General features: G+C 51.0%; 4 protein-coding genes across 4 annotated transcripts; 3 read left to right on the top strand and 1 right to left on the bottom strand.

Moving 5' to 3' along the window:
- Positions 1-9,329: 9,329 nt before the first annotated feature.
- QC763_0068850 (uncharacterized protein) lies at positions 9,330-9,877 on the top strand (the record flags this gene model as incomplete). The annotated part of the gene is made up of 2 exons (XM_062905950.1): positions 9,330-9,509; positions 9,842-9,877. The coding sequence occupies exons 1-2, from the start codon at positions 9,366-9,368 to the stop codon at positions 9,875-9,877; spliced, it is 180 nt and encodes a 59-aa protein (XP_062766019.1). The 5' UTR covers positions 9,330-9,365.
- Positions 9,878-9,985: 108 nt separating this feature from the next.
- Positions 9,986-11,493, top strand: QC763_407250 (uncharacterized protein; the record flags this gene model as incomplete). The annotated part of the gene is made up of 3 exons (XM_062912361.1): positions 9,986-10,181; positions 10,238-10,728; positions 10,851-11,493. The coding sequence occupies 3 exons, from the start codon at positions 9,986-9,988 to the stop codon at positions 10,971-10,973; spliced, it is 810 nt and encodes a 269-aa protein (XP_062766018.1). The 3' UTR covers positions 10,974-11,493.
- Positions 11,494-20,464: 8,971 nt separating this feature from the next.
- Positions 20,465-21,307, top strand: QC763_407253 (uncharacterized protein). Its single transcript, XM_062912362.1, has 2 exons — positions 20,465-20,614; positions 20,672-21,307. Exons 1-2 carry the CDS (start codon positions 20,548-20,550, stop codon positions 21,301-21,303), a joined length of 699 nt encoding a protein of 232 aa, XP_062766017.1. The 5' UTR covers positions 20,465-20,547; the 3' UTR covers positions 21,304-21,307.
- A 1,927-nt stretch (positions 21,308-23,234) lies between these two features.
- On the bottom strand, positions 23,235-23,726 carry QC763_407255 (uncharacterized protein; the record flags this gene model as incomplete). The annotated part of the gene is made up of 1 exon (XM_062912363.1): positions 23,235-23,726. One exon carries the CDS (start codon positions 23,724-23,726, stop codon positions 23,235-23,237), a length of 492 nt encoding a protein of 163 aa, XP_062766016.1.
- Positions 23,727-24,210: the final 484 nt, after the last annotated feature.

Here is a 24,210-nt window from a genome sequence, read left to right as displayed (position 1 = left end):
CACGGAAAGCACTCTGCCCTAGGTGCTCGGCCGACTTTCTGCCGGGTGCGTGGCCATCGGGGATTCGGACAAGTTCACCAGCGGCGGGGTAGACGCGGTCCCTCACGGCGCTTGCCTTCAACGAAGGTCACACAAAAACGCCCGCTTGTGCGATGTGTTCAGGCGCTCCAGAATATTGCCAGTTGCCACAGCCAAGGCTCGCATTATTCCGTCCAGAACCATGGCCCATCAAGAACTGCCGACGACACCCTCTCCTGGTATCACGTTTCACAAGCTGTTGCACAGGCACTTCATATCCTGTCCCACGCAATAGACGCCGCGCTCCCCTCTCGTGGCGTTTGAGTTATTGATGCAGCTCTTTGCTTTCTGGGACTCAAAACAAGAACACCGGTCTCCAGTCACCGCAATACCCGGCTCTGGATGGCCAGTCTGTTGCTCTATCACACTACGAAATGCGCTCAAAACCAACGCAACCAGGAGGGTTCTTGGTCCATGGCTTGGAATTAGTGATAACTGCGTCCTGGTGTGCTGCTTCACGGGGAGGTGCGAGGGCCTGACGCCGCCCTTCCGAGGGATCGGGTACGAGAGCTGTGAGGACGGGAAAGCGGGAGAGGCACAGAAGTCGTTCTTTCTCGCCATATGATTGGCCCCAGCGCTCCGGTTCCTCGGTGGTGGAAGCCTCTTAGCATGGTGTTGCGCGCCGGATATGCTCCCAGAGGTCAGTTCAACTGCACCATCACAACCGCCCGACGGTAGACAGGCACACCCACCTTCTAATGACGCTGCCGATGCCATTGACCGCCTCGGGCGTTACTGGATATTTGGGCCTGCATCCAGGCATCAATTCACCAGCTGCACGGGTCTCGAGAAGGTCCCATTGCAGCCCATTTCAAATTCCATCACCAAGTTTGATATGGCCTCTTCATGATAGTAAGCATGAACGTGATGATACTAATGATATACGACTGGCTTGCGCTAACAGCCTTACGCAGGAGGATTTCCATTTGAAATGGCAACAAGATACGCTAGAACACGGGATTAAACAGGAGGCAGTCAGGTACGTCTTGGCATCCATCCTCAGCGTATGTGTAAATTGTCTGGAGGTCAGCCCGTTGGCAAGGTCCTCTTGCATCCAGTTCCTGTAATGCGGTACTGGTTACTTCATCTCAACCCTCTCATGCAACTCATGCACGGTTCTTCATGTAACACCACCCTCCATCATGAATATCCGAGTCGTTTGAGGAACACGGTATTCTTCCACACCGCCAAACCATTATCAAGCATGCCAGATCAAGTTGGAAACTCCGCTGTCCAAACGAGATCTGCACCTCGCTGTCTGTAAATTACTGAGCGCTCGACGCCTCCGTCGTTGTTATCGCCAGCCGTTCGCCAATACAGCCCAAACTGGGCATCAACCCTGGGAGCCTTCTGGGTCGGCGGAGCAGGCGAGCAATGTAACGCCGAAGAACGGTTGTCCTGGCGAGTCAAACCGCACTCGGCCGCCAGAACTCAGTCACCTTGGAGTATCAACAGCCACGGAGTGGATTTCAAATACTGATACTGCTGCCAGACACTTGTTGCGGAAGTGCATCCGCGTCGTGGGGGAGTGCAGAGCTTACACGTCAAGCTTCGTTTTGTGGAGAAGGAAGCAAAGCCACCCAGCCCTATGAAGGTGTGAGCATGGGCATGATGAGCAACCGCTGTCAGTTCCCAGTCGAGGTACCGCTACATTCTCGGTTTTGGGGGTGGGGTGTTGATTGCACGGATGGTGTGTGCCCATCCCCAACCCAATGCTCCCCTCCGTTATTCATACTTGCCATCAAAGTCCTCGGTATGAGGCCATCATTCTCATGTGCTGAGACATCTGCGTTTCCTGTGGGAGGTTCCAACATTTTGTGTTTGTCAAATCTTTTCGAAGCCTTTTAGCAATTCGGAGCCTCCAGTAGGTATTGTTATCTCCCAAAACGGTGGGGCTATCTTTGTTATTGCGGCGTTTCTGCATGTTTGGCTGTGGTTCAAAAGCGGTGAGGTTACCGAAAGCGGCTATTTTGCCCTCTTTTGCTTGACCAAACGGACATGGGACTGGATTCTGGCCCTGGCTCATTCACACGAGCGAGAGGTTCTGATTGGTGGTATCTTTTGATGCGGACGACCCCATCAAACAAAGTCTATCAGACGACAATCCGAGTTGAGGACTCTAGTTATTGTCGTCTTGCTGACCGATCCCATTACCGATACACCCTTCTAACTAAAACTCTCGACGGTTACTCGTGGATGGCAAGGGAGTGGCGCCTTTGAGTCTGGCTTGATTTCCTTCCGTCAACGCAGGCAGCCGGGTGTCCCCGTGAAGGGTTGCTGCAGTATCATATCACGTCTTCCCCAACTTCAACGGCTTCCTCCAGTCACATGAATAATGAATTGTAGGGTAACTAGCGTCAAGTGACGGCCTTTGGAGGACCACAGTCACTGGGTAGTAGACGAAGAGACGATGCGGGTGCCTGGACAGCGGTGGGTCCCAACATGATGAGGCTCAAGAATAGCAGCGTCGGCGGCCGCAACATCCATCACGGGCTTCGTTGGGTGCTATGTATGGAAATGTATCAGTAATACATAATTCAACTCGATTCACTCATCGGATGACTCGTGGGCCGACCAACTTTGAGCTGTTACTCTGGCACAGCCGGCCCGCGACGGAAATCTTGCCTGACAAGTAGTCAGAGGTTGTTTTCGAGATGGGTTATGACTTCTAGACCTGACAACAAGGCGTTGGAGCTGGCATGAAGCAATGGCCTTGCGGTCAAGTCGATGTCTTGTCCACCCGACAGGATGGTTGTGGCGTTTTCCCGCCAACCATATATCAGAGCAAGGCATAGCCTCTCACATGTAAACAACAGTTCGGCCCAAGATGAACTGGAGCGGCCGCCCAAAGCTGGGACGACAGAAACTTCGGGTCATCCTCTTGTCTTGTCCTGTGTGGTTCGGCCTTGTTACGGTAACGTTCACCGCCGGGACTATGAACTTCCTCTTCTTTCCTCTTCGTATTGTCTATTTCCCCCATGAACCCCAAGGCTGAAAACTGTGCTTCTTTCTTGGGGTTCAATTAAATCTGCATGAGGTCGAGTCCCTGCAGATGCTGACTGATGCCGTCACCAAGCAGCAGGTTCCGGCTGACACGCACTCACCCACCCCTCCCACCCCCCGAGAGAGCCTTAACCGCTGCAGGCAATAAGCATATCCTTTCGGGAACAAGACCTTTGCAGATCTGGGACCTGGAGATGGTTGTGGTGGCGCAACCCCCTTTTTCATTGAGCGGGAAACGGGGTGTTGTTACCCCTGACTGCCAGAACCAGTCTGTTGAACAATCCGAAACCGGTCGAGGGCGCCAACATCTATCCACAATGGGGAGGAGGGACGCGTCGAGTGTCAAGTCTTTGGTTGTTGCAGATCATCAGCCGATGCGCCGTGCCTCGGCCGGTCGAGACCCCTATTTCACCGTCAACGAGAGACAAACCCAACTATCCGAACCACCCACCACGGCCTCCTTGAACCCCTGAATAGCTGGCACGTCACCCATCTAGAGGTTTGCCTTACCGCCTATCACGGGAGTTGGTTCTAGCAAAATGCATGCTCCGTGGTTCCCAGTAAGATATCAACACTTTGTGTGTTTTCCATGCATGAGCGGGCAGATTTCATATCACATCTCTCTAGGCATCAACAATCCGGGGATGGCAGCGGCACAGCTGTTATTTTTCTGCAGAAAGTTTCACCACTTGGAAAGCAGATGGAAAGTCGCTATGGTCCCCGAGGGGGTGGTTGAAGATCTTTACCTGAAACTTGGGGGCAAGAAAACACCATTCGATAAATGATGGTCAAGATCCGGTGACCTTACACACTAGCCTGATCTAAAGACCGCAGGATACACCCCTAATGAATTCACCTACCCAGTGGTTAACAAAAAACAAAAAAAATCCACCCTCTCCAAAACCCAACGTGACCAGTAGCCTTCCATGAATACTAAGACATTTAGCTACCGAACATAGCCGCATTTTTATATCGCTCTCTCATTGTCTCTGCATAAAGGCGGGATACTACCCTTCTCCATGCCAAACCAGACCTTCCCTCCCGCATTCTGATTTGTCGCAATAAGAGAGCTGCGGAGGGTTTGTCGCCAAGATTTTTGCACTGCTACCAATCCAAGGTGGGACCTAGGTGATCCACAGTTAACGGTCGGCGCACGAACCACCGGTTTGAACCTGGCGGCCGTTTCCCGTTTTTTTTTTTCTCCACATGATTAGTGAACAAACTTGAGTGGGGTCCAGAGTCCAGGAGGTGAAGTGGGCTAATTTCGGGGAGCGACCCTTACCCAAGAACAAGAGCGCCTCGTTTGAGTGGGTGATTCCAGTTGATGATAGGCAACGAAATTTCTTGTTTTAGGACGGCGGTGTTTGAGGGGTTTTTATGTTAGCGAGTCATAATGCCCCTTTTTTCTTCGGAGAGATATCAGGAAGTTGATTGAAGCCTGTAGTGTATGTTCAAGTTGATGTTGGTGGTGGTAGCTAACTAGGTATCTATGTGGAAGTTGCCGGCAATGATGGGGGGGTGAGGGGGGAGATAGTGCCAGCGGTTCCAATTACCTTAAGCATGCTTAGCTACCTATTATTATTTTCCCATCTAAGAAACTGATCGGCACTCCTCTATCTTTAACAGAAGCAATGACAGTTAACCTATGCGCGGGCATTTGCTGCCATTGATAGTTTCAAGACATGCCACCTCCATCAGTAACAACCATACTTCCATCAAGAAGAAGCGCCCACGGCGCTACTGCGAGTTTCCGTTCCACCAACCCAACCAACACCCCCCCCCGGCCCTAGCGAAAAATGTCAGCTCCCTCCCCATTCCAAATCTAGCCCACATCCCAAGGTTCAAACATGCCGATATGGCTTAGTACTTTTGTCTGTACGAACTCTGGACGCGTCATCCGGCGTTCTTTTGTACACTTTTCCTGATTTGGTGCTTCGAGGTATCCTTTGTCGTTTCGATGGTTGGTAGCAGGTAGGAAGTCGTGTCAACATACGAGGTCAATGATACCATGGCGTGGGGATTGATGAACAAAACGGTTAGTCCAACTCGTTTCTACCGACCATATATGTCTCCGATATCAGCACTCGTAAAACAACCCCTCCAAACTGCAACCCTAACAATTCAGGTGCCTATCATCAGTGATGCGATCGCCAAAACACCCCCTACCCACAGACCTCCGGCAAATATGGTTCGTCCGTTCGTAAGATTTTCTTGTCCCCTACTAGTGTTTGTTGGAGCCGCAAAACCACTTACTACGTTTCCCCATTGCTCCGTACCCCTCCGGACCCAGCAAAGTAGATTCTGACATAAGCACTTCAACAATCAACCCAACGGCAGCTAGCCCCCTCCCCGCGCAAAGTGCTACTTTGTGCGACAGCCAATTGTTGTGCCTGTCCCTCGAAGACATCGCTCTCGGTCCTTCTTTAGGAACAGTTCACATTTCGGGGGCTACGGAGTCCAAGATTTGGAGATTGGGGGCTACCTAGTGGTTGATGTTACACCCGCTCTTGTCCGCTCGCTAATAGTCGCCTAGTGCAACAAAGGGTGTATGTAACCCTTCCCTGGTGGTCGTTCGACCTCGTGAATCTCTTGCGGGGGGCGGTTGAACCGTCCCCGTTTGTTGTGACGTGCGTGTTCGCTTGTAACCGTGATATCGCCCGAGAAAAAAAAGTCCGCCTCGTTTTGTCAGGCTGGTTTACGAGGCTGTCCGGTCGAGATGGTGGGAATGCCCAGGTTTTATACGATCCAAGTGAAGGCATTGGCTGCTCGTTGACATGATGTGCGAAGGTCCCCATCGTGGTGAGAAAGAAAATAGTCCAAGGCAACGAGTTAGTAAGTCGCCTAGGAGAATAAGAAGATGGCCACGTAACTGGGCTAATTCTCAAACCTGGGATCGCTTTGCGAGAATGCCAAGAATGCCAGTGACTCTTGCCCGCAGCCGCAACTCGAGATATATCAACCGATCTGAGGTTGTGACTGGCCGAAAAAGGACTCGACCGTTGCTCCTGCTTCATCCCAAACAGACGTCCGCAACAAATAGGTTTGCCTCAGACAGATTGATGCCCCTGTGGCTTTCGAGACGAATGGAGGTATTGGTGGGCAGGTGAGAAGGTGCCTGATGCGGTCAGCACTTTATATATCGAGCTGAAACGTGGGAAGGTATCTTCTTAGTATTAAACGGCAGAAAAGCGGTCAAAATGATACACGGACGATACTTTCTCTACTAGCCCTACGAGCTTCCATTCCAAGCCGGTGGAGAGACCTAACCGCGCCCTTGCACCGCCGTACGGCTACACCCTGAGTGAGATCTGTAACCTGTCAGCACAGAATTACCCCGTGCATGTGTCGTGCCTGCCAATTTTCTTGAGCTCATTAGGAGACAGAGAGCCTCTTCATCACTAGCTGGAGATGTTACGACAGCATCGCTGAAGCATTTGCCATAGATCTTGGGAACTTTCGGAAGCTATCTGCTAAAATCATTGAAGCTGCAGTGTCATATGTTGCAGATGGATGTGTTCAAGATTGTCTGAGTTTAGTCATGTCTCGCTGAATGGCTTGATATCTGTTTGCTGTCGCTGAGAATAGGTAGGTAGCTTCGATACCGCCCTCGCATTGGACGGCATCTCCGCAGAACCATACTTCAGGCAAAAGAGATACTACTCGCTAGAGGAGACCCTGCGTAATCCCCGACTGAGGCACAATCATAGTCAAGTCCCCGGAGAAATTAGCGATAGGAATCGGCCGAGTGGATGAGGGTTGCTACCTCTCCCGCGTGGCCCAGCTTCAGCATGAGGTTCGAGCGCCCTCCAATCATATCCATCTGTGGCATGCGTTCTGTACGTTCCCGGCCTGCATTTTCCCCTCAGGAAACAGGGCCGCATGAAGCTGTAACCATCTCATGAACTGTTGAAACAAGCATCCTGTGGCGTTGGAGGGTATCTTGCGGGGACGGCTAGTAACAATTGAAATGCAACGATCGGCAAGCCGGAATGGTCGGCGGCCGACCTGTGATACTTCAACGGGGCTGATCCGAATTCCTAACGTCTGGACTCGAGTTCCCTTTCTGGAAAGTGTTCCACATCTGGACTGAGCAGGATGTCTAGACACTCGGAGCCGGCCAAGAAGCAGTCGAGTCGGTGATCGGCTTGACTTGTCACTCGGGCGTTGGTAAAGGAACCATGTGATGCTATATCGGGAGAGACGAGTTCCTCCCGGAGGGAAATATGGGTGCCTGTGATCTCTAGCGTCAAGGATGAAGCAAAGTCGTCAACCTCGAGGCCCGTCAGCAAGCTGAAGCGAGAGTTGCCGAATCCTATTGTGAATAACATCACATTGAAAATCGTCGCCTTGCAAACAATTGGCCAGCCACTACTCCAAACTGCATAGGGGTTCGGCGACCACAAGGCTGAGGGCCCTGGTTTAAGGTTAGGCATCGAGACAGATGCCAAGATGAAGGTGAAGCCAAGGCTCTGGGAAAAGCGGGAGATTGCGCCGCTAGGGGATGCTCCCGATTTTACGAGCCATTTAACCTGATTGGATAATGGCACAGAAAATAGCGGGTCTCTTCAACGACCTCCCACGCTTAATTTTCCGTAAAGGCGGTTTGATGGAAAACTGCAGGTGAAAGGAGCACCGAACTTGACCCAGACAGCCTTCCAAGTTGTGATGGCGTGTCCAAAACGAAGGATCAAAAGAGTTGTGGACTCGCCGGCCAGCGTAGTGGCCAAGCAGTATGATCGGACGATGGACACGATCTCAAACAAATGGCTGTGAGGACGAAGGTTGAAAGGGCGATGACTGACTGATCATGACCGCACGCGCGGGGGCCGAAGAGGAAAATCACTAATGTACAGTACTTTGTAGCGGGGGTCGATGCGGGTCCTGGTTAGTTCTCTTTAGGAAAATCAATCGTCGACGATGATTGAATGCGGGGCGACGGGAGAGAGCTTGGTGATGGAGCCAGGGCAAGATTGAAACGATGATACCCGTCTGCCGTCGAGACCATCGACACTTCAAAACCAGGCAGCAGAATTCGGCCGATCAGGACTGGCTGCACGGACGCCACATCCACTAACCTGGATGTGCCAAGAGGCCACCAGACACAAAACCTTAATCCAATTACCCCCAGTCCTCTCAGCCAATCACTGATCGACAAGGTGCTTTGTCAGGACTCTATTTCTGGGCCTGCCTCTTATCAAGCACAGGGAAGCACGTGAGTCCCGCTGAGGCCATCAACCTCACCCTCCGAATGTAAAATGTAAAACAAGCAGTTGCAACACTGCGATACCGGCCACCTCACCTAGCCCGATGCTCCTCAGATCCTGCGAATTCATTACTGAATGCCATTTCTTGGAAGCTTGTAGAGTCGAGAAACAAGGAAATCGACTAAACCACCCTTCGACACTGGCCCAGAGAATCGGTTCCAATCACGCAACCACCGGGCCCGACATATGCACAGACGGGCCAAGATTTGTTCTCGAAGCTGGCCTGTGTCACCGAGGGTTTGCGCCGCAAAACGACAGTGTGATCTCCAGCTGCACCATGAGGCTGCAAGCCGCCCCCAGAGATGAGTTCGAGAGGAAGCTCCGGGTTGTCGGCGAGGGACTCATGAGAGAACCACCGAGTCTGCGAGCCTAGTTACAAGGCTAGATAGATTTGAATCATCCTCACTTGACATTTCTGTCACTGCCACATCTGAAGTCTCCGGGGAAGGACTGGTGGATGTTGACTGAGATGGCTGTTTCTCTTTAGGATTGCCCTAAAAGAGACTAGCGCATAGCAACCCAGCCCTACGGTGGTGGAGAGATCCGGGGACGTGAGCTTGGGCCAACCGGCGACGGGATCTTGACCAATAGGAACGCGAGTTTGAGGGGAAGCATTTTCGGAAGACAAGGGACAGGGCACTTGGCTTGTCATTGGTGGCCCACTCACCGCCAGGCCCCCGAAAATAACCCTGGACGCTGCTTTTGTGGTCCTTTGCAGCCACCACCCACCACAACTGGGCTAAATGCGCTATCAGGGCTAATTTTACCCACGCCAACCCACGACATAGAGATTCATGGCTGCCTGAAAACGGGGGGGGGGGTGATTGCTCAAACTCCACCGTTTCTTCTCTTTTGGTGCCCGTTGCATTCCACCCAGCTGTTGAGGTGCCTCGTAAACTGGAGCGGGCATGCGGACGACCCCGCTGAACCTCTTCTTTCTCCCTTCCAGGTTCTCTTTTCTCTACATGTGAATGTGTTTCTTCAGGTATCGAGTTTGGCCCAGGATCCTTAGGTTGCAAGATGAGCATCAGGCTAGGAACAAACCGCGCTTCTCTGCCCCATGAAGCCTTTACTCTCCTCAACCTCAGAGCTCAGTACCAGCCCAGTGGACGGAATGGAGGGAAGGGGAGAGGAGGGGGTGTGCAACACCACACCAGGCTTTGGGTACGTACCTCCACGGTCATGAAATGCTCGAAGTACCCAGGTACATCTTCAACAACCAACACGCCCAGTTCCATGCATGGCCCCATATTCACCCTCGGTCCAAGACACGACGACCCATGAACCCAAGAATCCTTGCGGGTGGGTCTGTAGCGGGTACCTCACAACCAGGCTGCAGAATAACCAGCAAGAGTGTCCAAGGATACTTACCAGCCAATTTGCCGTAGACCATCCATGTAATCCCTGCATGTGGGCTTGTGAGTACCTCGACTTGGTGAATCTTCTTGGGCCAGCTCTTAAAGACTGATCTCCCCCTCCCTCCGACGTAGAGATAGACGTTTGACGCCGCACCCACCAACTTGGATATATAGTTCGTCCCATCCTCTCGGATCTGGCACACAGTTCTCATCTCACCTCACCTCACCACCTTACTTCTTCTCATCCCAAACCTTACCTGGCTTTACAAGACGCCGTCCACCATGGCCAGCATGTTCCAGCTCAACCCCCACACATATACCCATTACCAGCAGGCCCCAATGGCGCCCGCAAGACAATTCTCGCACGGCACCAGCAGCGCCTTCAGCCCCTCAGCCAACCCCGACGAGGACTGGACCAAGATCTCAGACCTTGCCGAGAGGAGGAGGATACAGAACCGCATTGCCCAGCGCAACTATCGTACGTAGCCTCATGGGACGACACTCCAAGTGCAAACACTAAACAGCTGGGTACAGGCAAGAAGTTGAAGAAGCGCATGGAAGAGCTGGAGCGCAAGGCCGGAGTATCAGACGAATCCCCCTCTCCCGGCAGTGAGAAGACAAGCCCAGCACCCAAGCCTGCGAAGCGCGCCCCAGCGACCAAGGCACGGAAGCAATCGCCACCTGCCACCGGCAGACAGGTTGTCGCTCCTCACTTCACAACTCCATCCTATGGACAGCACGATCAGTACCTCTTCAGCCACAGCTACGAGGATGACAGAGATCGATCCACCAGCCCAGTGGGCCCCTACTACCAGACTGGCTACTCTGCTCCTCCCAGCGACGAGATGTTCACTCCCTACAACTTCCACCAAATGCCTCAAGATCCAGTCGTAACACTCGCCGAGTACTCAAACACCATTTCTCTGCCATCCATGCAAGCCCTGGATAGCTACAACAACGGCTTCTTCCCAGGGATGCCCATGCACGGAGGCCACCCTCCTCCCTTTGAGCATCTGACCCCGAATGTGAGTGCCTCTCGGAACCAAGCTACTGCACCTCCTCCACATCTTCCTCCTCTTCAAAACCTTCATCGTGGCCCGTAAAAACTCTCAAGAAGATCACCGTTGCTGATGGGTGCCTGACACAGACTCCGCCTCTGTCACACTCTCTCGAACACTCGGCGGCCTGCTCGGACTCTGGTAGCTACACCGAGTACCCGAAGACGCCACTGTCCATGCCTGGCTCGCCTGGTTATGGTCCACAGCAATAAGCATGGATTTTTTGTTTCGCTTGGAGATTGTTTGGACACCAAGGGCAAGGGAAAATAGGGGTACAAGAGAGGGACGCCTCAAGGCAAAGGATATACACAACACATATATACGCAACCGCCAACATAAAAAACAACAATCACCACACAACAACAGATTATCGGTACAACTATGCCAGTACTGGCGTGGTGGGAAAAGGCCACCACTCTCAGGAGGGGTCGGCATCCCATACGCAACGAATTGATCGGCATTTTCACGGGGTTCAGGGACTTGGGGATATCAGGGACAGCATTCGTCAGGGCCAGGCTGGTTGGGAGGGACTCTCTGCTTTTTGAGGTGTTTTCTGGGAGGAAAGCAGGTGCTTGCCCGCAGCGTTTTTGTAGCAGCGACTTCTACGTTGCTCTTTTCTTGTAGCCTCTTATCAGGATTTTGGATTGCAAGTCCAAGTCTTCTCACATTTTGAAGAATCAACAAAATTGTTAAAATACCACACTTTCCCCCCCCCCAATGAGTGATGATGGATCTTGGCGGAGGAGCTAGAAGTCCAAGTTAAACTGCTGACTGTGTCAGCATTCTCTGCATCAGTGCTTACCTCTTTGCCTTGTCGTTGGGGAGCTCAACGGCTACCCGCCCGCGCGGAAAGCGGACACTAGTGTTAAGACGATGACATTTAATGAGACTAGAGTCCGAATTTCTGCCGGATTGACAAATGGTAGATATCGTGATCATGGACGATGGTGTTGTGTTGATGACAATTCAGTTTCTGACAAATCTAACACTCACCGTTTCTATCCCACATTCGCAATCATTCATCTTTTTCCACCTCGCAAAAGTTTTCGTTCTCCCAACCATGATGCCGACGCCAAAAAACCTACCAAAACGGCCAACTGTACCAAACAACCCACCGCCCCGGACACCCCAAACTCGTGCTCCCCGCGGCGCACAAACGTCCACTTGGAGAATGCCTCCAAATCCAGTTATATCCCGTCTCTCTCTCTCTCTCAAGCCCCACAACTCAGAACTCCAGGTAGGTACTCGGCTATGCTACGCCTCTCGCACCAGGCCTTCGCCTGATCTCGCAAAGCTACCACCCTCCAGCTCTCCTGCGAAAATCACAACGAACGTGCGTAAACACCTGGTGCAGAATACCACCCTCAAGTTGTGGGGCGAATGCCCCAACCAGCCTTACGAACATTTGCCCATCCAAGCCTAGCCTCGGCCGGCGCCGGCGGCAACGAAAAAGAAGCTGCGGCGCAGGCTTCACCAGTGTAGACAACCCTCAAAAGTGGGGATGGACGTCAAATTCCGAGTTTGATCGGAGAGAGAGTGGGGAGGAATCTGGGTATCTCGTCTCTGCCAGCCAGCCTGCTGCCCGAAGAAGAGAATACCGAGATACACCGGCTCCCTTCTCATCCCCTCCCAATCTCGCAAATATTTCAAAAGCAGCACGACGACCATCTTCGATTCTTGCGGCCCAAAAATACAGGCCAGGGGCTCGCCTCTCTGAGCAGAAACCCATTTGGGAAAGGTATCAAAAAGCACCACCACCCTACGGAGAAAACTCCACACGGAACAGCGAGGCTCGGCCTTCCGCTTAAATAACCCAACGGCACAGCGAGAACGGACGAAGCGGAGCGGTTTTAGGTGAGCGAGTGTGGGGGCCGACGGCGCCGAACCAGAGCTGAAGCCTTGCCGCCCGGCGTACGATTCCAGGGATATTCTATCGGGTCTTCCATTTTCGCCTGTGCCACGCCTGTGCAGTAAGTGGGTGAAAACAGGCCGATCCTGGTTTGGATTAAAAAAGGGCGTGAAGGAAGCTAAGAAAACGGTTCAGTGTTGGGATGGTTTCCTGCTCCTGGAAACGGTGCCTGATAAATGAGATCTAATAGACATCAAGATACTCGTTGGGTAGAAAAGGGCCTTAACACAGTCTGCTATGCTGTGCGACTTGTCAAGTATAGATAATAATATACCTGGGAAAATACCAACAGAATGCAGTTGGTCGAGTCCCAAATGGTTGTTGGTCGCAAAAAGAGGTGGAACTGGGCGTTGGGACAGTTGGAGGAGACGTTACCAGGTTCTGGAACACAAGGGACTCACAAGACCCAGAACCACTGCACGATATCTCTGTCCCCTGTGTTCCTCGGAAGTTTGCGGTTAAATTTGAAGGGGGGGAGGGAGGGGTCGGTCCTTTGAACGAGAACTTCTCGGCCTGAATGATACGTTGTCGTCGTCCTTCACCGTGGATTCGGCCGAGTCGAAGTTGATGTGATGTTCAAACATGGAACTTGCTCTCTCTCGCACTGAAGACCCTTGAAGTGAAGATGAACCCTCGGACCTAACAGACACTGGGGGCTCTGATTGGTCAAAGTTTATTCCCGTTTTGACCATCGTTTTTCCGTCGCACCTCCACTCACCAATTACATGCAGCTTCGTGACCTCGAACAAACCACAAGTTGGGAATGGGATTCTGGTCCTTGAGGATATGGAGATTCCCGGTTGAACCACGTCTTTTCCTGCGCCCCTCTCTTCCATGGCCAACAACACAGCACATGAACAACACACGGTCCTGATCGCATGGTTAAGTCCGCTCGCATATCCACAGTCCACGGTCCTATCTTTCCGAGTTGATTGGCTGCGTCGTCACCCCCAAACTCCGTGTGTTGCTCCCCGTCTCTGGTGCTCCCAACAACCAACACAACCATGCCCAGAATGTACCCTCTTTCTGCCAACGTGCAGGTGATCCGGCACATGTACTCGCCGTAGGTATGTATGTACCGTCGTTGCAGCTTCTGAGTTGCTGGGCGGTAGCGGCACCCGAAAAAGAGTCTCGAATGTTTCAGCCAAAATCCCAACGGCGTTTTCCACTCTGGCTTGATCCACACCGCCAAACACCGTCGGGAATGTCCTCAAACACTTCATTTGAGCAGACCTGGAAATACTCGAATCTTGTATCTGTAACAGGACACCGTCGGCACCTCGTGCCATCCTTCCGACGGCTTGGAGAAGGATTGGCCGCGAGGCCACAGCCAGGGCCAAAGTCCGAGCGAGGTTCTTCTTCGTTCCCCGGAAAGATCTCTGCATCGCCATTTTCACCCCCTGGTATCCCCCGGGTATCCCCCTACTTGCGAAATAAATCCACTTCAGATGGCCCGAATGTGGGGACATGGCCTTCCTTCCGCGGGTCCCCAGCCGCCATTGGTCAAGGGCCTTTTCAGAGTTCTGTGATCATCACTTTATTCCGACCGTCTATGTGTGTCAAGGAGACCAGGGGGTGGTTGTCGTTGGGGGATGAAAGTCTCAATAACAAAAACAACAACAACAACAACGATTGTCACATTACACAGCCTGAGGACGACGCGTATAGTACTGTGCAACTCGTGGGGTGAGTGGCATTGACGAAAGGGCAATGCAGATAACCAGATGTTGTCATTTGCCTTGTTTAGGAAGGACTGCCATCGTTCGAAGCGGTGTGTCTACCAATTTTTTTTTTCGTGGCCTGTTCCCTTTCGGTTTCGGTTTCCAAGGTCTGAAGCTGCTTTGGCACAACATCTGCACTCCTATTCAGCAGCAATGCTTCGTCAGTCAAAGTCTTGCTACCAGTGGCTCGCTCGTATTGTGCGATCACCTCCATACCTTCCTATTACGGCCAGCTGGATGGCCTCAAATCCCAGCGGAAATCATCGCGAGGGCGGTGTTTCGTGCCCCATCTGATCAGGCACACCTCGAGGTTGTGAGCATTGTTCGGTCCCAATCCTTCATTCACCCAATACCGTAGGAGTCCTCCGATAAGCCACTGCCACAGATCTTATCGACAGTGAGATGTCAGGCCCCACATTTTGCCTGCCAAGTGCTGACATGGAGAAGCCGTTCAACGGTGCAGTCTGACATCTTGGAACATGAGACTCAGCCCTATGAGAAGGAGAATGAGGAAATGATCCAATAGGAGAACGTAGCTGGTCGACATCAGTCAAACTGACAGACGGCAAGCCCCCTGTCCTGCTGAAAGACATGCTGCGGGAAGGTAATGGGGAGACGCATGTCAGACTTTTACAGCCTTGTCACATGACTTTGGCTCTTTCCTGTCTCTGACGTCGGTTACTCTTCTGTTTTGCTCTCCTTGTATGCCCTACCCAATGAAGGCATTTCGCATTTTGGCCTGTAATATCGAGCATCAGTAGAGACCTTGAGACGCTTGCCGTGAAATGACTCGGAGGGAGCTCAAGTAGCAGATACTTCACCGTTCTGGCACCATCATGGAAGGGTTCGGTCGACAAGGCGGATGCTTACCAATGCTGAGTACGCAAAGACACGGATGGAATGGTGGGCAAGTGGAAAGGTAGACCTGGATGGGTGTGAGTGGCCTGGTATGAATGAGGCTCACTATCAACGGGTGGGTGAACAAGCTGGACAAATCATGAACGCGGGCAAATTACATCTGACACGGCATCAGCATCGTCAAGGAATGGAGGTGGGTTCAGCGGATCGAGTGGAAACGGGCGGAAATGGCAAGTCCATGTCACTGAGTCACTCACAAGTCAACCTCATCAGCCCTTCAGGGGTCAAATAAGTTGGACACGGTGACGTGACGTCGGGCGGGTGGGTGGAAATCGTTTATTCGGCCGTGGGATTTGGATGGTCAGTCATGTCCGCAATCTCGGCATCGTCGAATCAGAGCAACCAAAAGAACTATGAAGCAATGCCAGTCGAACAATCTCCACATGTTGATGTAGGCAGAAATATATCCGGTCGATGGTCATTCGATCTCAAGTCACCGAAACAGAAAGGAAGGTTGTGGGGGCGTTTATGAGATGGGCCGGCAGACAATGGTTCCGGGCTGGATATAGCACGAGAGCTGTTAAGTTGACATACAACTGGGTTTGACCGGTGTCGATCGGATTGAGCATTGTCAGGGCAGGACTGGGCTGGCAAAAATCGTGTTAGGTCTCAATGGTAGGCACCGGCTGGCCTGGAGAACCTGTGGTAAACGCTCGTCGGGGTGGTTGGGATGTTCAAGTTGGGCTTTGGACCGGACTCGTTAGGTCGTGCGTTGACAGTTGAATCTCGATGGGTGGACTCTCGGGATGGGGGCCTTAAAGATTGCAATCTGGGTGAACTTGTTGAGTCGATTCCTGGTCAAATGTTCTTTTGAACGAATGGATCCCTCGGGGTTAGTGGACTCTTTGGAAGGCCTTGGTTTTGGTTCTCATGACTTGGGTATACGCTTGACCCTGACGAATACCTGACTTTCTGTGAGACGTGTCGATAGATGGTCGCAGGCGTAGTCACTGGTATCCATCTCGACACATCGTGGGGTGCCAATAGAATCCGGCTGGGCATCCGCGTGGGTGCAGAAATGGACGGCAAAAAAGCGGGAAACTCGCATCTGTCGCTGTATGTCTCGTGGGGGGAACAAAATAACCTGGAATTCAGTTGGAAGTTGCTTTGGGCTGTCCGTGACAAGGGAAAGCTGCTCTGAATGTTGCAGGGCATTCAGGGATTGCAATGAATGGAAACACTACAGGTAAGTGCCGCAAGGCTGAAGAATGAAGCTGGCGGGACCCTGTCGTTGAGAGAATCCAGGGCTGGAGAAAGTGTGGTTCCTGGTAGGGAGCAGAAGACTTCTTATACACACGCTCCCCCAATCGAGACCGGAGGTCCATGAAGGCATCATCGATCAGGAGTGCCGAGGTCCGGAGTCCGTGATTGATACGGGTGGAGTTTCAGTGAACATTTGCGCAATCCTCATGCAACATATCGTCAAGGTGGCGCCAGAGGAGATCACGCATACCATGGATGAGCCCTTACCTGTGGAAAGATTAGATAACGAATGACGATGTCAGATGGAATGCGATCTGTTTTGCTTTGGTGGCTGAGAATTAATGGAGCTGAGAGGATGAGGATTGTTAAGATATCAACTCCGTTCTGATACATCCAGCACATGACACGCATCCCAAGGACCCCATTTCTTTGGGAATGGTTCGTTGACATACCCTCTTCCATCAGCATTCTCTCAACATGTCGACCCCCTTGCAGTGGGCCAGCTTCTCATGAACCCCTTTTGATAGACTCTCATGATGAATTGCTCTGAGGAAAGCTTCCTAATGACAGTAGTTGCGTGTGAGGTCACATAGAATGCCCGAGTCCATCATATCCTCAACGATCTTGAGCCGTCATTTGTTTGTTCTTAGAGAATTGGACCGCCCATCCAACTCATGCACCGAGCCCAAAGCTGACTACCCCTCAACTTCTCTTTGCCCTAGCTCCACCACCCTCTCCCTTGTTTGTAACTCGTTGACTTGCGATCTATTCTCGGGTGACAAAATGGCACCCTCTTTTTGTTTCCGGCGTCGGTAGAACCAAACCGCGGAAGTGATTGACAGTAAGAGCATGGCACCAAGGATTGAACCCGCTAAACGGCCTGGGTTGGGGATTGGGAGTATGACGTTGCATTTCTCACATAAAACCAGTCAGCAATCGCTCATGATAGGGAATAATGGGGGTTTCTAAGCAAATCTGACTTGCCTGGAAGGGACGCTGTCGTACTTGTTGGGATCTGTGTGGCCATTGTGAAGTAGGTTAACTGTCGAGAGGTAGTAAATACTGGGGACGATTCCCAAGTCGATGTTGGTGTGATGATGCTGCTGCGGCTGAGAGTAAGAACAGACTGTTTCAGCAATGGAGTACCTGTCCCACGAGCCTCGGTGTTCTGGGCTTGGAGAAGCTGGTCTAGGCATGGTTCAAGGAAAGCCCTAAACTCAACATCAACGATCTCAACGTTTGGGAGAGGATACAGTTTTTGAACGCAGTCCTTGCATGTGAGGTATCCAGGCTGCCAATCCAGGGCTTTCTCACACAACTCTGTCTGGTTGTCTCGAACCATGGAGGCAGTCCTCCATGGCACCCTTGATAGTCGTTTAGCAGCAAAAGCATATCTGCAGAGGGGAAACCAAAGCTATAGAAGTCAAGGGATGGCCAATTCTGACAGAAAAAGGTAGCGGCGCGGTGTCTCTTTCAGCAGAAATACCATTCTTGGTGACCACAAGTCTATAAGGATATAAGAAACATGAGCCCAGAAAAGAAACATGGATCCATCTATCACCTGAGATCAGTTTGATCTACAGGCGTAGCATTAGTTGTCGAAGATTGACTGATGTGGAGACTATCACAAGTCCCTGAGGTCACATGGGCAGCCTTCTTTAACGTTCACACTGGTTGGAGAAATTGAAAGAGACAAGGCATCCAGTCTAAGCGACGTAAACTGGTCCTCTAAGTCTACCCGATTCCCATTGATACTGCGCCCCCAATACTGGCTTTTGCGGTTACACATAGTGCTTTGAGGCAACCTTGCGCTACTCGACGCGCCTCTCAAGATTCTGTTGAAGCTCAGCAAATTTCATCTGTATCTAATTCTGTTTGTGGTCCTAGAGGAAGCGGGTACTCCTCTGGAACAGTATGATGGCTGACAAATGCGGGCTGAAGTGCAAGGAGCTTAACGGCAAAGTAGGCACCTATGCAAAGATCATGCGTCCTTCTCCTTGTTATTATCTTTTCCTCTTCCAAAAGTCTCAGGGTTTCTAGACCCAAAGCCCTGACTCAACTCCACGTACCCAAACATCACATCCATTTCACTGGCCCCATGTCCAAGATCCATCTCTACCCTAGACCCCGGTTTCCCATCTACCTCACGTATCGGCGTTCCATCCAGCTCATGGATGGCTAGCGAATCTCCACCCATCGTTGTTTCCAGTTTCTTTTCCACGTCTAATCCTATACCGCCTTTCTGTTTTGCTTCAGCATGGTGTGACGATACCGATCGTCTACGCCTGCATTTGCACCACCACACTGCAACCAGACACTGGTTTATGATGACCGCAGCTGACGAGCCAATAATGACACTTATGAGTTGAGAGTTGGAGAGCGCCCCCAAACCGACCGCTTCGTTTTGGGTGTTAGCATGGGGACTGAGAGTCGTCGAATTTATGTCATAGTTTGGGTGTGTTGTTCGGACTTGACTGAATTCAGAGTTCATTTTAGGCAGGGAACAAGCTTTACTTTTTTTTTGCTTTGGGTTTATCAAAGAAGAAAACCAGAAGGCGATTTTAAGGTCGGGGATGTGTACAGAACCCCACGAAACCGACAATACTAGGGGCATGCTTGAGTAGAAGGTTTGAGAAGAAGGTCAGAAACTCAGCGAAAGCTATTCCGATATATCAGGCTGTAGTTGACAGCCTGCAGGATATATTACACACCAGGCGCCCCGCATCTACAAACACCAATGCTATCCCTTTCATCACTACGGAAACTTAATGATTTAGTGGTAAAATCTCGGTGACTTGATCTGTTCCGCACTTGCCACACTCACGGCAGTTACCTCCGCGTGCTTGATCTAGGTGCAGCGTGTTGTCCTAGCCCCACGCCACATTCCTAACTGTTTAACCATCGAAGCTTCAAACCTACGTATCATCTAGCTCAGCTTTACTAGATATCTAATACAAAGCTTGCAAGCTACAAACATCAGCGGCAGCAGGCACTTGGCGGAGAAAGGTCTCCACTCACCAGTACAATGTGGAGCTCTAACCCCTGACCGCCCCTAAAGTGGAGCACAAACACCAAAAAAATTGCAAAAACATACAACACCAGGGATTCCCCAGTGGTCACCCACCTGAGTACTAGTCTGGCGATCAGTAGCTTATCTAGGGGAGAGCGGACGGGATCCCGAGTTTTCTACTGTCTGTGGTCGTATGTGATAGAGTTTGTTAGAGTTCATGACTATTACTTGATCAGAGAACAAACGGCTACGAGATACAGTCAGACCACCGATATTGAGCAGGAAGGAATCAACATCCACCTGCCTGAATAATACCACCTCGCCATGAAAACTCTCGGGTATCCCCAGCCTCTTTGTCTGGAAAAGGGACGTGAGGTTTCTCTGTCTCGGTCACTAACCAAGGGTGTAGAGCTGTCTAAGGTATCTCGAAGCTGAACAGATGCATCTGAAGTAACGAGAATTTGGAAGAGAGAAAAGCTGCAGAATCCTCATAGACTCAGTGCTAGATTAATGTATCCAAACTTCCATATACATCGTCATTCCTTTCCTCGTCTGTAGAGTACTCCTGGCTTTTCTCACCCAGTTAACAGTCTTGCAACCAGCAAGTACAATGAAGCACCGGGCACTAAACCCCTGAGAGATTCTACAGCAGCCACAATTGTATATTTCAGTCGGGTACTGACGTCAGCTGCCCTTCGCCCGGCTAAGCACTACCTACCTACTATATATCATTCGCGATGGTGAACTTGGCCCCCAACTCTTAGATTGCAACGCAACGTCGTGCTGTTATCACTGCAACTTACCTTATCATATCTTTCCCACATGTGGCATCTAGCCTTGTCGATGTGTCTTCGGTGAATGCTTCGGGGCTGAGCTTCCTCTGAAGACCGATAGAGGTTGGCTGATTCATGTGAGCTCCATGGTCCATCTGTATCCGTATGTTCAGGATTGTCCACTCGGCTTCCTAACGCCCACTCCCCATCAAATCTTCTTCCTCACTCTATCTCCAAAAGCCTTTCGATATCATGAGTGATCCTAACGGTATAACATTGGAGTTCCGAGATTTGCCGCCCCCATGCTGGGAGGTCTGCAGTATGTCTTTATCCGGCAGTCGTGTTCCTCAACCCCAATTGACCAGAAAACCTACAGACAAAGCCTACCAGCAAGTCCGACTCTTCGAGACATTTCCAGAATACTGCAAACCCGAATCTTCCTACCAGATCAATTACTCGAATTGTCTGGTCTGTTGCTCAACAACTCAGACGAACGATATCCATAAAACAGCCAACAGCATAAACGCAACGCTGGTTTCCATATTTGGAGAGTACACCAATCGTTGCAATGACTTCAATGGTGTCTCTGGGACCAATGCCAACAGACCTGAACCACAATCCAGCTCCGGTTTTACTCTCGCACATATTATTGGCACAGTTCTCGGCGTGGTGGGAGGGATACTGCTTCTCGCTTGCATCGTAACTGCGTATCGAAACCGCTCTGGAGATAAGGTCGAGCGCACCCGCTTGTTGGAGCAAGAGGCCAAGGGCAAACGGCGGGAGTTGAGGAAGAAAGACCTCGAATCGCACTCTACCACTGCAGAGGTTGATAGGCCCTCAGAAATAAAGGCAGAGGTCTCACCTATGATACGGGAAATAGAGGGAAATCCTAGAACTGAGATGGAGGTTGAGGAAAGGGCTTGCGAGTTGGACTTGGGAAGTGGCTACAGCGAGATGGATGTTCAGCCTCCCAATGAGTATTCGAAACTGAACGCGGGAAACCGATGAATCTACCCTACTTTACACTGTTTTTCCTCTTTACTCCGAAAGTCTTTGCCTGTGCTTTCCTCCATTTCCGTGCCAGTCACCCCTGGTTCCACGCCGCCGGCCTCGTTCCATTCAAAGAGCCCTCCAGCTCTCCATACCCACTCTCTGTACTCAATTCTACCCGTAAACTCATCTCAACGATCACCTCACCATGACCATTATCCAAGTCCAATTCACAGGCCCCAGAGTCAATATCCATTTCTACTCTTGGCGGCGGACTGCCATTTTTCTCCATCCAAGAGCTACCGTCTAACCCAGCCAAGGTGATTGTATCCCTGATGGAACTGTCATTGACATCTACAATGATAAACTGACATTTAAGAGAGCTCTCTAGATCCTTTTATTTTCGTTTTGCTTGGTGCTCCGAGTGTTGCCCTTGGCTTCTTCTCCGACGGCGCTGCCAGTATACCAGACAACCTACAAGAAGCGCTGCTGCTTCAGAACAGAAACCAGTGACGATCATGTGATGTAAACCAAAGCCAGAACTGTTGGCTGGACTATCGCTGCTGTTGAAATCGGTGCCGTTGGATGAAAGATCGGAGTTGGTTGTCTCGGGGAAAATGGAGCTGTCAGAAACTGAAACAGAGACCTAGGCCGTGGTAGAAAATTGACCGGGAAGAACTGGCTCAGTAGATTTGGATGTCGCAGTAGTAATTGTTCTGGAAATTTTCTCGGTGACTGTAACGCCGCTCTGGTAGTCAAGGCAGTGTCTGTTGTAGCAACCGAAAATTTCTTCCAAATACACTTCCACATCCTTCGACTCGGCGATGTCATGGTACCGTTGGTTCATAGCGCAGCAGAGATCGCAGCTTTTGTAGGTGATTTGATATGCTCATTCTGGGTTGCATATGCTGGGAAAGTTGTCGTCGATTGGGCTTCTTTGTATGCGCTTTCTGGAAATCCTGTTATTCAGTATCTTGCTGAAAACCAATGCAATATGGCCATGAACATACCCCAAATTGCCCAACAGCCATACGGTAATTGCTGGAGATAATACCGTGGTATTGTATCTTTTTTCTCTTGCGACAGAGTCATAGTATTAGTGAAGTGTCTCTCAAAAAAATATCTAGTTGGGTTATTTGAGCTATCTTGTTCAGCAATGGAGTTCGGGCGCCGGTCTCTTAAAAGACCGAGCGGAGAGTCAAACACAATATGCCTGAAGCCCATAGTTTGGTAGACCTCGGACTCTACAAAAACAGAACCAATCGACAGACATCTCCAAAATATAGCCTCACAGGCTATGTAAAGTTTAGGAGTAAAAAGAGTGCAGCCATAGCGATAGAACACTAGGATTTAATCCATAGGGTGGGGTCCAGGTGCCCGCGGCAAATGAAATCCAAGTCTATGTAGTTAGTCTACCTCGTTTCAGTTGTAGGATTGGTTGGAAGGCCAGGCAGATTTATGCCTGCGGTGTTCGGACTCGATCATAGGTCCTGTAAGGTCCGATGTCAAAAGCCTTCTTTGCTTTCTAGATTATTCCCTTTCCTCGATATTCCTTTCTAAGTGCTGATTTCTCTCAGGATGTCTCCTCCAATATAAATGTAAATTTCATGGGGTATATCTGTCTAATGCTACCAGGTACACAACAGTCTCATTTTCACACTGAACCATCACATACGACCATACCTAGCTGAAAATACGGGATCCCGTCCGCTCTCCCCTCATCAAGCAGTTAAGGGTCAGATCAGTACTCAGGTCGGTGACGATTGGGGAATCCCTGATGTTGTATGTCTTCGTCTTTTGCCAAAATAGATGAAATCATATCTATTTCTTTTTGCTACTCACTTAGGCAGCCTCCCTCCCAGATTATGCTGATTTTGTGTGTTTCTTGGAGGACAGTAAGCCTTATAAATCTCCTTGTCGCCTTTTATCTAATATTGACCTTCATTTTGTCATCTCTCGTGAATAGTCTGATATGTTATTTCTTCCATTTGTGCGATGTCAGCTGATGTCCTTTTGCTCTTCGTTGTTTGTCCTCCATTCTGATCCATCCGCTCTTCTTTCCCAACCATACCGCCCGCATCATCGGCGTTTTCCTCATCTTCCCTTTCAGCTCTCTCTTTGTTACTGCTTTGTTTAATCTCTTCTTTATCCACGCCGTACCTCTCCCCTTTCTCTGACAATCTCTTCTCCATCACGTCCAACTCCCCATACCCAAACTCCACATCCAGCTCCTTATAACCCCCCTCAACATCCATCTCCGCCCTCTTCGCCACCGGCGTCCCATCCAGCTCTGCAATCACCATCTCCTTGTTCTCCACCTCAACAACCCCAACATCATTCCCAATAGTAGTACTACTCCCCCCACTGCTACTCCCGCCCCTATCCTTCCCCAGAGCCTTCACCCGCCGTTTATACCTCCCCCTCAAAAACAGCACCCCCATCACCGCAACCACAATCACCGCTATCACCGCCCCAACAACCACCCCAACAATAACCCCCGTATTAACCTTCTGCCCCCCATCACCCCCCCCTTCAACCACCAACCCCACCCCCGTAGCCCTAACTCCCACAGTCTGAGTAGTAACCGTAAAAGTAGCCGTCACGACCGCCAACTCAGTGGCCGCATACACCCTTCCCGTCGTAGCAGCACTCCCCACCGCCGCCGGATCAGGGGTAAACACCGCAAAGGCGTCCAACGCCTCGCAATAGTCAAGATACGTCCCAAACTTTTCGTACAGCGCTTTATTCGCCCGTTCGAGCGAGTCAACGTTGGACACGTAGCGGGCGCAGCACGTTTTGCAGTTGGAGTGCAGGGCTCTAAAGTCTGAGCCGGGGCTTTGGCAGAGGAGAGGTTGTTTGCCTGTTTGTTGTGTTTTGGTGTAGGCTTGGACTGGGGACAGGGTTAGCGGGGAATGGGGAGGAAGG

Source organism: Podospora pseudopauciseta, chromosome 4 (assembly GCF_035222475.1).
Source record: "Podospora pseudopauciseta strain CBS 411.78 chromosome 4, whole genome shotgun sequence".
Classification (NCBI taxonomy): domain Eukaryota; kingdom Fungi; phylum Ascomycota; class Sordariomycetes; order Sordariales; family Podosporaceae; genus Podospora; species Podospora pseudopauciseta.
Note: the sequence above shows the minus strand (reverse complement) of the source record. Positions and strands in the feature narration are given on the sequence as shown.